This window comes from Gymnodraco acuticeps, unplaced genomic scaffold (genome assembly GCF_902827175.1).
Source record: "Gymnodraco acuticeps unplaced genomic scaffold, fGymAcu1.1, whole genome shotgun sequence".
Taxonomy (NCBI): domain Eukaryota; kingdom Metazoa; phylum Chordata; class Actinopteri; order Perciformes; family Bathydraconidae; genus Gymnodraco; species Gymnodraco acuticeps.
In genome coordinates, this window is record NW_022989867.1 from 1,524,560 (window position 1) to 1,536,790 (window position 12,231).

Sequence of the window (12,231 nt, forward strand, 5' to 3'; positions counted from 1 at the left end):
TTAACATCCCGATAGCAATGAATATCTGAAGTGCTTTGACAATAAATGTCATCTGTGGAAGCCGTGGCGCTGTAAAAAGCACGACCAATCATCTGAGCCGGCCCGGCTAAAATAACTGGATGGTCTACCTGCCTGTCAGCCTTCCATCTGTGCAGAAACGTATCTCTGCCCTCATTGGTCATGTGCGCGTTTGTGTGTGTTGCAGGAGGGGCTCTGTAAGGAAGTGGCAGATTTTTTTCGGTTGTGTATTTTCAAATTCTAGCGCACTCGAGCTGGTTTCTCCAAAATTACCTACCTACCTTTAATAAATGCAGGCACATTTGTAGCGCATATTCATACTAAATCAGTTGTCCCTCCCCCTGGTGTTAGGACCAACAGATCCATCTTTAGGCTCAGCAGCCCTGTCCCCCCATAAGGCTGAACCTGAACCAGCTTTTCTCCCAACTGAAGGAGGTGAGCAGCATTGTGTTGAATGCCACCTAACATATCTGAAGGGAGACTGGAATACTATATATATATATATATAACATAAAGCTAACATCTCATTTAAATTATACATTTCAAACACAGTATTTTCCCACATAGCCAATGATTTATATAAAACAAAAAACTGCTTTTAGTCTATTTAGGATGATGGACAGTTTGAAGCATTGAGTGATCAGTCTGTAAACAAAATGTTAATCACAGACATTTTGGTTATGATATTAATACTAATGTTATTATATTAAAGCAGGGGTGGGGAACCTCCGGCCCCCGGGCCGTATACGGACCGCTAGACCATTTGGTACGGCCCTCGAGGTAATTTATAAACAAAGTGGCCTGTGCCTGGTGGTGGGGCCCAATGTGATATATTTTCATGGGGCCCAAAATCCCTGGCGGCGCCCCTGCATGCAGACGTTGATAAAGCTACAGGCTACTTCAATATATATCACACTAATTCATAAAGCAAGTTCGACATTTTGATGTTCCGGACCTTTGCATGGGGAGATTTTCTCTAACTGGACCTCGTTGAATTTGAGTTGAATACCCCTGCTCTACTTCAACTACAAGTCCACCCACTCCTTGGTAATACTGGCTGTCGTGGATGCCCAGTACCTCTTCAGGGTAGTGGATGTCGGAGGTTCTCATTCATAACACTCCGTTCGATGTCTCACTATGGGATGCGCCTCAACGTGTATGCATCAGAAGCATCAATCTCATTACGCCAATTCTGATTGGCTGGTGATCTTGACCACTACGTCAGGGAATCCACCCACCATTTAAGTAGCTTGCGCTACGTCGCAGCGTCTTTCAAACACCTCTTCTCGCTTCGGAGCACATCTCAACAATATCAGTAGCCGGGCTAGCTTAACTGTCCACAGACTGAACCACAAGCTAACCTTCGGTCGCCGGACGCTTGCCGGCTACTTTTACTTCGCACAAAGATTTGATTTATTAACACATCAGTTAATACTAAAATCTGCCCCGCCGTTTTTTTTTGTTTTTTTTTTAAACGGTAACATACCTGTTACTGGTTTGTCCCTCCACATTGACACCATGGCGAGCGAGGATGGACCCTTCTCTCCCTCACACCAGAGGATATGGAGGCTCGACTCTGCGGCTGCAGGTTCAAGATTTCGAGCACGGACTCACACCAGGTCTGCTCGTCCTGCCTTGGGCTGGAACATGCCCGAAAGGCTATCGACGCCCCCGGTTCGTGCGGACACTGTGCCCGCTTCACCACCAAGAGCCTCCGCCGACGGCTAGCGCGCCAAGCTAGCCTGTCGGGACAAGACCCCTTCATGCCTGTTGATTTGCCGGCCGGCAATCAAGGCATGGTGGCGACCACCGTGGGAGTTGAGCCCTGCGCTGTGTCAAGCTGGGGCTCAACGGCGGCGGCAGCCGCGGGAATGGAGCCCCGCGCTGTGACAAGCTGGGGCTCCCAACTGGACCTCACCGTGGTTCCACCCGTGGAGGATGTCCTGGAGCTGGATTACATGGAGGAAGATGAAGAGGATACCTCTAAGTTCCTCTTATCCGACTCAGACGAAGATGACATCTTCGTCCCATCTGCTCAGGCTGCCAAGCCGGAGGCGGTGTCCGCTCCCCCAGGCGAAAGCGCGCCAACTTCGCCCCGCCTCAGCATGGACTTGCAGGCCGTATGCCAACGCGCTTCGTCCAGGCTAGACATCCCCTGGCCTGAAGTAACCAAGGAGACCTCCAGATCTCGCTATGAGGGGAAGAACTTGCCCCAAGCCGCGAGGATGACGAGGCAGCTTCTCCCAGTCTTTCCAGAGCTGCTGGACGAGGTGTCTGTCTCGTTGAGAGACCGCCCTTTCAGCAGCAAGGCCCCAATCCAGGGAGCCTCCTCTTTGGACTTTGAAGGCATGGAGAAGCTCGGCTTGCTCTGCATGCCGCCTATGGAGCCGCTTGTGGCAGCCCACCTTGTGAAGAATTGAAGATTATATCACCTGATATATAAGAAGTGTGTTACATTTGAATGGCAGAAAGTCTTGTTGCAATTTCCAGATATTAAAAGAGGCCCCTTGAGTTTCTCTGTTAATTATCAATAGTCTGTGCAACTAACCAACTAACTTTGGTTAGTTGACTGAACTTAAAAGCATCCATCGGTGATGGCTTTAGGCTACAAGGACAGTTAACTTTGGTTAGTTGACTGATCTTGTGGCCCCATGACGGTTAAACGGTTAAAAGCAGGTAACTGCACAAGGTGCAGGTAACTGCACAAGCCGAGAAGCAATCACAGACTCATGCATCGGGCTGGCCAGGATACTCCCGAATAATAAGCTGACAGATATATTTATAACACTTACCTGCAGTTCGAACTGGGTCTGTAAATTCCGTTTCAAAACCGAATGGGAAAAAATAGAAACCGGTGTTGTTTTTTTGTTTTTGTTTTAAAATAGCAAAACAATAAAACAACACTGGTTTTAATTTTTTCTTATTCGGTTTTGAAACGGAAAAACCAAAGAACGAACGGATTAAACATAAACTTCTCCTCATATTTTTATAAATAATTTTTTTATAAAAGCAATCATCATCTAGTTTCAGTAATCCCATGGTAATTGAGGACACAAGTTATCTAAATGACTAATGTCATCTTTATGGCTTTCAGAAAGGACAGGAGACCGACAGGTGACTATCAAAGGACTAGCAGCAGCAGCAGCATGATGATGATGATGATGTTAAATGTGTTGTTTTAGGAACATCCATTGCAAATACATGGAATTCAATAAACATTGAATAGCATATCATGCAGTTTGTCTGTGCCTTTTCCTCCGTGTTGTCCTGGTTTGCTGTGCTGCCTCCTTAAATTTGGCTATAGCACTAACAGATAGGTTTCTGCTGCAGGAGCTTTTGGCTAATGCTTTGTAGTCTGGTAACAGTACTTCAAAAGTTACTAAGAAATGGTCGGATAAAGCAGGATTATGCGGTTCGACTAATAGTTGCTCAATTTCAATACCATAAGTCAGAACAAGGTCGAGAGTGTGTTTATAGCAGTGGGTTGGTTTATTTACACTCTGACAAAAACCAACAGAATCTAATATAGAGTTAAATGCAACAGTAATATGGGCTCAGAACAGTCTCATAATACACACGTGCACACAGAAGGATTCACACTTGTATTTCATGATCCGCAAAAGGATTCACACTTGTATTTCCGGATCCATACTTGTGTTTTTCAATGCACACACAAATGTGTTCCGTTTCATATACATGTAAATAAAATTCAAATACAGAAAAAAGTTTTACATATGTATTTTTGATCCTCACATATTTGTTTTCCGTTTAAATCCCCTGAACCTGCAAACACAAACCACTTTCTGTGCATGGATCGCTGTGCATTCGTGTGTGGGTTTTTTGAGACTCCCCTGACCGGCAGCCGATTCGTACTTGTAATTTTTTCTATCTATAACCAATCAGATGTCTCCTTCATTCTAAGCCAATCACATGAGCGCGCCCCCACGAGGGTATGATTTCTTGCGTTCATGACACTTCATATACGCATTTTGCGTATTCAGCTCGCTAAACAGTGGGCGGGGCTTCAGGTGATTATGCAGAGCTGCGTGTCTCCGTCAGACTCAGCAGCTGATCTGATCTCTCTCTTGAGGCTAAGCTAACCTGTAGCTGACAATAGTAGCCAGACAATAAGAAACATAAAGTTGATTATTGAGTTGCTCAGTTTTTTTAGATTGTCAATACTATTACTGTATAACTAATATCTCAGGTTAAGAGGCATATTCAAATAAAGATTGGTCTTTAAATACATTTTGTCTTTTGAATTGTTTGTCTAAAGTCAAGGATCTAGAACTGGTACTTAGTTTTAATGATACAGTCTGGTTATTATGCTGTTTGGAGGAGGCCTCACAGGTAAGAGTACTAACTAGCTACCATCACATGTACCTTGGCTTGACTTAAATGTATAGTTAAGTGATATCAAAATATAAATAACTAATGTCATGCAAACATATTAATATTTGCTTGAATTTAGCACAATTGCATACAAATGTTAAGGGATTTTAAGATTCTGAAGTATTATGCTAAAAACTCAATAATTTAGATTATTATTTATAGTTTTGCTGAATAGTTTCATGTCCGCTTACCTTAGAAACGTAAAATGCCACGGCAGTGTGCAGATGGGGAGCATGTTAGCTTAGCTTGGTAGCTTCAGCTAGCTCTGGAACTTCCAGCTCGGTGGCAGGAGGTCCCGCCTCTTTGCCCTTATTTGGAGCAGGCGGGAGTTGAACTCTGACGTCACTGTCGAGCCGTTAGTGACCAACTCCGCCTACTAAGGGCTTCTCGGCAACTCTGCAGAATCCTATGGGTGACGTCACGGACCCTACGTCCATTTATATATACAGTCTATGGGTTTGATTGGCTAGCGCTTGTACTGGCGGGATTTGCATAAATGGGATTTGATTGGCTGATGCCAGCTTCAAAAGCATCGGGAGCATAAAAAGTTGAACATTGCTCAACTTTAGATGCTCACGATGCTTGCAAAGCCATACTCCGCTCCCCACAATGCAGTTCGGCGAAGATTACAAATCTTCTACGTCACCCCATTCAAGTGAATGGGCGAAGTTTTGAAAGATTTTTTTCATGCCTGTGTGTGGACGGGCCGTTATGGGGAATTGGGGATATGTATCAGCTGCTTGTGTGACAGTCAGACAGTGAATACTAATTAGTTAACAGGAGAATAAACTCCGGTGGACGAGCAGCACTGCAGCGGTCGGTAAATACAGCTGAATCACATTAATAAACAATGAACCACGGCACTCTGGAGAAAAGTATAAGGGTTGAGAAGTAGTTATTTTATTTAATCTGGCTCCGTATGATTAAAAGTAACACGGTCATCGACCCGACGCAGTACCCCATTGTTGTTAATGTGAGCGCCGTTGGGGAGAAAATCAGCGACGTAAACGGTGACGTCATGACGCAGCAGCGGCAGCACCAGTTGGGCTCTGGGCGGTGTAAACAAAACGGGGGCTGAAAAGAAAAACCGGTTCCGAACCAGAAGAGCGCAAGCACAGAGCTAGAACAGGAGCTGCGTTGGTGTGAAAGGGGCAACTGAGTGATTTAACTCATGTCCAGGGTGTCCGCGGGGTCTTAAAAAGTATATTCAAAGTTGATAAATCAATTTAGCGAAAATTAAGGCTATTAAAAAGTATTAAGCGGCATTTTCCAAGGTATTAAGAAGGTCCACAGCAACGACAACATGAATCACCCTTTAATTGACTGAAACGACATGTCGGGAAACCCCCTCAAGGCGGCCCCATGCATAGCACGCCGTACGTAAAATGTTGCCTCGCTCCGCTCTGTGGGGGGGGGGGGGGAGAAAGAGTCTGTCGATGGGGTTCAAAGCTGTCCGGTCCCACATGCTAAGTGCTAGCCAGAATTTAGAGGAAAAGGAGCCGTTTTGAGCTCTGCTACTAAAAACTGCTTTTTTTTTAACGTCATACGTCAAACGCGTCATATTACGTCACATGGGGGAGCAACTTTCTCGGACTCGTTCTCTGCCCAATCCGCGGTAGTAGTTTGTAGTTTGAGCGGTTGTGATTTAGTGAGCTGGTATTTTTCGGTAATTTTACATTGCATTTCACCATTTGTGACCTGCTCTATCGAAATCAGTCGCATTGACCCGAAGACACATTTTGAGTTGTATACACTGCTGGAAAGAGGATATTCCTAGCTTTCTAATGATATCAGGATTGTTTTTTTACTCCAAATATTAAGCGAAATATGTCACATTATATAATGACTGTCACCGAGTCATCATTTTGAGAAAAAGGCCTTCAAAGTTTTCTCTTCTCTGGAATCCATCGATCTGATTAATTATTAGCGGAGCAAATCATCAAAATACTACGGAGGGAAGATATTTTCGTTTGGATTACTGGTCTGGGGGAAGCTCGCGAGTGTGTGTGTGTGTGTGTGTTTGTGTAATTTTGCGTTTGTGTGTATTGCGTTTGTTTCCCGGGGAAAACCCTCACGAGAAACACCGGCTGTTGTTATGCCTGCTGTGACGTTAAATTACTCCGTTCTCCGCTTGTAATTATAACGTTACAAGCTTCAAAGTTGTATTTATCATCTGAATTTGCCGAAACAAGTTTAATATTCTGAAAGCCAAGACTTTTTTTAATTGAAATCAGATGAAAACAAACTGTAACGGACCCTGCCGTGTTATTTATGATTACTCTACGCTTACATTCATAATGTCAGCCGGAGGGAGGGGGGGGGCGGCGCTGCGGAAGAGCAGATTGCCTGTCATCTTCCCTTTACAAGCTTAAAGAATGTATTTATCGTGTGAGTTTGGAAATAAAAGTTTCATATTCTGAAAGCCAAGACTTTGTTTGTTTAAAATCAAACAAAACACCCAAACCCCGAAAAAATAGTTTTTTACGCAAATCCACGTTTATTTTGAAATGAGCCGTTGCGACTTCCGACTGATTTCGATAGAGCGGGTCACATTTGTAATCATGGTGAGCTTGTGTTTGTGCAGGTTGCACAAACTCCAGCCTGTCAGGACATCGAGTCCACAGTTTCCCTCACGGGAAAAGGACCGGAGCTAGCGTTCGTTCCTGGGTGCGTTGTGCATCCACCTAACCCTGCAGCACATACTCTCCACAGCTTTATCAGGAAACCGTATTACATCTCTCTCCCCCCCTTCGTTGCTCTCTCTCTCTCCTCCGGTACACGGCACCGTAAGATGTAATGTGGAGTTGCATTAGGTAACGCTGTGGTGGCTGTACTGCTCCAGCCGTCTCCTTTGTGTTTGTTTGTTTCCCCCTGTCTGTGTTGTTTGTGTGGGCGTGGTGGCTGTCACTCCTGGCTCCCAGCTCAACCTCCACTCACCTGCTGCAATCAGCTGTGCACCCTCCCCAACTACACACCTGCTTTCAATCAAGCCTATAGGCGCATTCACACGCAGTACTTTTCCCACAAAGGTTCATGAGAACTTAGTTCATGAGAACTCTTTAGTTCTCATGAACTAAGTACAGATCGCGTTCACACCGGAATAAGTCCCTGGGGGAGGATTAGGCAAATGAAGCCGCTGACGTCACTTCTTCTTCTTCTGCTTTAGGTTTACTGGCAGGCCGCAAACCACTTCACGGCGTATACTGCCGCCCAAAGTCCCCGGCCGGAAGTCCCCGGAGTTGGGGACTGACTTCAGTAGAAGCTGCTGGGACTCCCAGCAGCTTCTACTGAAGCCTTCCGAGTAAATCGCCAGAACGCCGACACCTCCTCATCTCCACCGCTCCCATGTTTTATTTTGTGTTGCCATAAGTTAGTCTCTCTGCGTTTCTTCGCTGGGCTAATGCTAATAATGCTAATAAGAGGATAATAAAATGGCGGCTTCACAAAACTTTTTGGGAGTTTTACGGGGCGTGGTCTGCAATCCGCCAAGCCAATCAGACATAGGAACCTTTTTCTCCCACGAAAGTCCCTGCTCTCTAGCAGGGACGGAAAAGGGGGTGAAAAGGTTCTCATGAACTAATTTTAGTTCCGGCTCTTTTTGGTGTGAACGCGACATTTCGGAACTAAAGTGGGAAAAGTACTGCGGTGTGAACGCGCCTATTTACAACGGCATATCAACGGAGGCTCCACAACCTTTCTCCACCAGATCGTCAAGTATCAGCCGTATCTCGCGTCTCCCCTCCGGTACACAGCACTGTAGTGTGGAATTGCATTAGGTAACGCGAGATACGGCTGATACTTGCGCATTAGTTTCTGTTATGGATCAGTATTAACAGTCCTGCCAGTAACGTTACTGTATTATCAATACTACTTTAGTTATAGCCTGATATATGATTGCTAACTTTACAATGTTGTGATGTGACTGAAGTTAGCTAACATTAACTGTAGCTAACGCCGGCCACTCACCAAGACAGAGCTCTGTTCTCCACACACCAAAGCTCCATTTCTCTCCGATGGCCGTTATTTTTCCTAATCCTTGGCTGCTCCTGGTCTCTTGGACGCATAGCAGGCTCATAATTATAATCATATGCATTTGAATATATATTTTCAACCTCTTCTGTGTAAAAACTAGCATTGTGATCCATGTTTATTCATACGTTAGACCGGCCGCTCTCCCCCATGTTACGTCACACGCAGGAGGTCACGTGCGGAGGCTTTTTTATGCGGAAGTGAAAATGTCTTACTAAAACGACGCCAGATGTCACTGTAGTGTATATTTCTATATATCTTTGGGAAAATCTAGTGTATTCATCATTTTCCTACACTGGTGTCTCTAACCTGCAAGTTGCTCTTTAAGTCCCGACTCTCCCGATGGCCAATCCGTGTCTCCCCTGACTGCACGTCGCTGACACACACCGCTGCACGGAGGAGCCGCGAAGGAGCAGCGGAGTCTCCAAGGAAGAGACACATGTTCACTAAGCCAAACTATATCCGGTCACAGAGATCTGCTATTTTAAAGTAAAGTCAACACATATCGACCCTAAATATAGTCTATATTAAGAACGAGAAAAGTCTTAACATATATCGTTTTTTGTAAACATATGACAAATGTGTGAGGGTGATGACGTCAGAGTCCTATGTACCGGGCCAATTTAACCCCTGGGTATTTGTGAGGGAGCACCTATATGGCATTACCCTGCTGAAGCTCACCAAAGTTTAATATATTTCATAGTTCAAAGTTTTGTCAATTGTTTTGTTTATTGGTCAAATACTGGTTTCTAATGGTTTCTGAGGAGTTTTACTAGAATGAAAGAGCGCAGCATACTGCATTAAACCTGACCTTGACAGAGAGGTTTAAGTTAATGTGGAAAGGAGGCTTCAGTAGTCTGTCTGCACTCTGTTTAGTTGTGCTATCTTACAATCAATATAGTAAATGTGAGGTAAAGTGTGTCGCCCTGCAGGTCCGCTGCAACTCTTACTACTTTTAAATCCAGGCTGAAGACTTTTCTTTTTGTCGCTGCTTTTAATTGAACTATTCATATCTTAAACTGCACTGTAACTTTTATCCATGTATTTTTTCTTTCAATGTTTATTAGGGTCTGAGACCTAGGTCGGCGAAGACCCTATTGAAATCGGTCGCGAAGCGACCGATAAACCTGCGAAAAACACACAAAACAGGGAAATCGACCGGCAGAAGCACAGAAAACGTTCGGAAATGATGACGGCTGATAGGCCGCGTTAGCCCAGTCACGTGTTCCTCGCCAATAAACCTGATGTCGTCGTAATTCAATGGAAAATCTTCCAAACGGCACCAGACTTCACACTATCATTAATGGTCCGGCCCTCAACAGCTCTATGTCAATTATGGGATGTCCTCACATGCCGTTGCCATGGCAACGCGTCCCTCACCAAAACACCGGATGTTGTCCTAATTCAATGGAAAATGGTCCAAACTGCACCAGACTTCACATTACAGTTAATGCTCTGGCCCTCAACAGCTCTATGTCAATTATGGGATGTCCTCACATGCCGTTGTCATGGCAACGCGTCCATCGCCAAAAAACCTCATGTTGTCCTAATTCAATGGAAAATGGTCCAAACTGCACCAGACTTCAGATGACACTTAATGGTCCGGCCCTCAACACCTCAATATGACAATAGTGAGTTCTCCTCAAAATATGTTGCCATGGCAACACACCCCTCGCCGTTAAACACGATATTGCTATAAATCCTGTGTATATGGTCAAAAACTGTTCTAACTGTACATGTGTATTAACCGTCAAGCCCTCGAGACATATATGTGGAACTTTTGACATTTATTCAAATATCGTTGCTATGGTAACCAAATTGTCGCCTTGAAACATGGTTTTCTCATAAATCCTGTTAACATGCTCCAAACGGCACAAAAATTCACCGGTTTGATAACGATGCAGCCCTCAACACATCTAGGCGTATTATGGGGTGTCATCAAATGCCGTTGCCATGGACACAGATCGCCCGCCATTAAACAAAATCGTTTGTGTTACTGCTGTAACTCAAAGACATTGTCCGATCGGCCTGAAACTTCGCACGTTTGCCAACGGCCCAGTCCTCCAGACACCTACACACGTCGACGTGCGGACAACAGCCTGCGGAACGTCGAAGACCCGCTCAACGCTGCTCGCAGCTTTAATTATGATTAATATTATTATTACTCACATTGTTGTCCCTGTTTCCTTTATAAAGGTGCTTCGAAACATGACCCTACAAAGAAAACAGCACCGCAGTGTACCTTTGGATCACGTCATGAAACCAAGACTGAGATCCCCCCTGGACCGAGCTACCTCATTCCCTCCAACATCACCAGAGTACGCCCTCCTGCTTATTCTCTCTACAGCCGTCCAAAGGATCCAAAACTATTCCAGACCCCTGGACCAGGTCAGCAAACCCCCTTGCACATTTGCAAAAAATGAAACAAGGCTGATATCAAATCTCCGACTACTCACTCAAAATTGGAAATATGCTGTTCTTGTCATGATGCATACATTCATTTGTGATAAAAACTTTCTGTGGTTTTCAGCCACATACTCCCCAGAAAATGCTGGAAAGTCAGTCTTCCACTGTGCTCCTGCCTATTCTATGTCAGGGAGGGGCAAAGAAATCAGCAATATTCAAACACCAGGTATGTATTTGGTGTCAACTTCATTTAAGCTGTGGGTTACTAGCATATCTGGAGGCGTGTGGCGCAGTGGATAGAGCATTGGTTTTTGGATCAAGGGAGCACAGGTTCAAACCCCACTGGGCAAGACACTTCACCCCAAATTGCTCCTGTGGGGATTGCCCACACTATTGAGTATGTAAGTCGCTTTGGATAAAAGCGTCTAACAAGTAACATGTAATGTAACAAGTAACATGTAATGCATATCAACTTCCCCTGTATGTTGCTCCTGCTGCAGGTCCAGCCTCCTACTCTCTGCCCCCTCTGCTGGGAAACAACACTGTGGTCAAATCCACAGCTCCCTCTTTCTCTCTTTGTGGCCGCAACAAACATGGCAACTTCTATGAGGACCTAAGTAAGGTACATATAAGTGTCAAACACATGTCTTAAACAATAAATCCTGAAATCCTGGGATGTAGTTATTTTTCAATAATTGTGTTCCCCTCCAGACTCCAGGCCCTGCTGCGTACAACGTTGTGGACCCTAATATTTACATGAAAAGATTTCCTCAGATCAGCATGACAGGCCGCAACTTTTCACCTGGGGTATCTACAAAGACTCCAGGACCTGGTGCATACTATCCTGAGATGGTAAGAAACCACATTGAAGATTAAATAAATATATCACAAATATGTAGCATTTCCACTAACATTTCTCTCCACCAAGGTGACCTGCACAAGATCCAAAGCTGGAAAGTCAGTCTTCCACTGTGCTCCTGCCTATTCTATGTCAGGGAGGGGCAAAGAAATCAGCAATATTCAAACACCAGGTATGTATTTGGTGTCAACTTCATTTAAGCTGTGGGTTACTAGCATATCTGGAGGCGTGTGGCGCAGTGGATAGAGCATTGGTGTTTGGATCAAGGGAGCACAGGTTCAAACCCCACTGGGCAAGACACTTCACCCCAAATTGCTCCTGTGGGGATTGCCCACACTATTGAGTATGTAAGTTGCGTTCGCTCGATTTTAGGCGGTCCCTCGCCATGGAACACGATGATGTCATAACTCCAACTGACATACTCAGAACGCCACCAAACTTCACATGATGGTTAACACTACAGCCCTGAACAGCTCTAGGTCAAATCTGACATTACTTTATTTGGCGTTACCATGGCGACGGATCCT

At 44.8% G+C, this 12,231-nt stretch overlaps 1 protein-coding gene across 1 annotated transcript; it reads left to right on the forward strand.

The window, feature by feature from the left end:
- Nucleotides 1-1,580: 1,580 nt before the first annotated feature.
- LOC117533060 (outer dense fiber protein 3-like protein 1) lies at nt 1,581-12,017 on the forward strand. Its single transcript, XM_034196682.1, has 6 exons — nt 1,581-2,138; nt 10,596-10,827; nt 10,970-11,071; nt 11,346-11,467; nt 11,557-11,697; nt 11,774-12,017. Exons 1-6 carry the CDS (start codon nt 1,581-1,583, stop codon nt 11,948-11,950), a joined length of 1,332 nt encoding a protein of 443 aa, XP_034052573.1. The 3' UTR covers nt 11,951-12,017.
- Nucleotides 12,018-12,231: the final 214 nt, after the last annotated feature.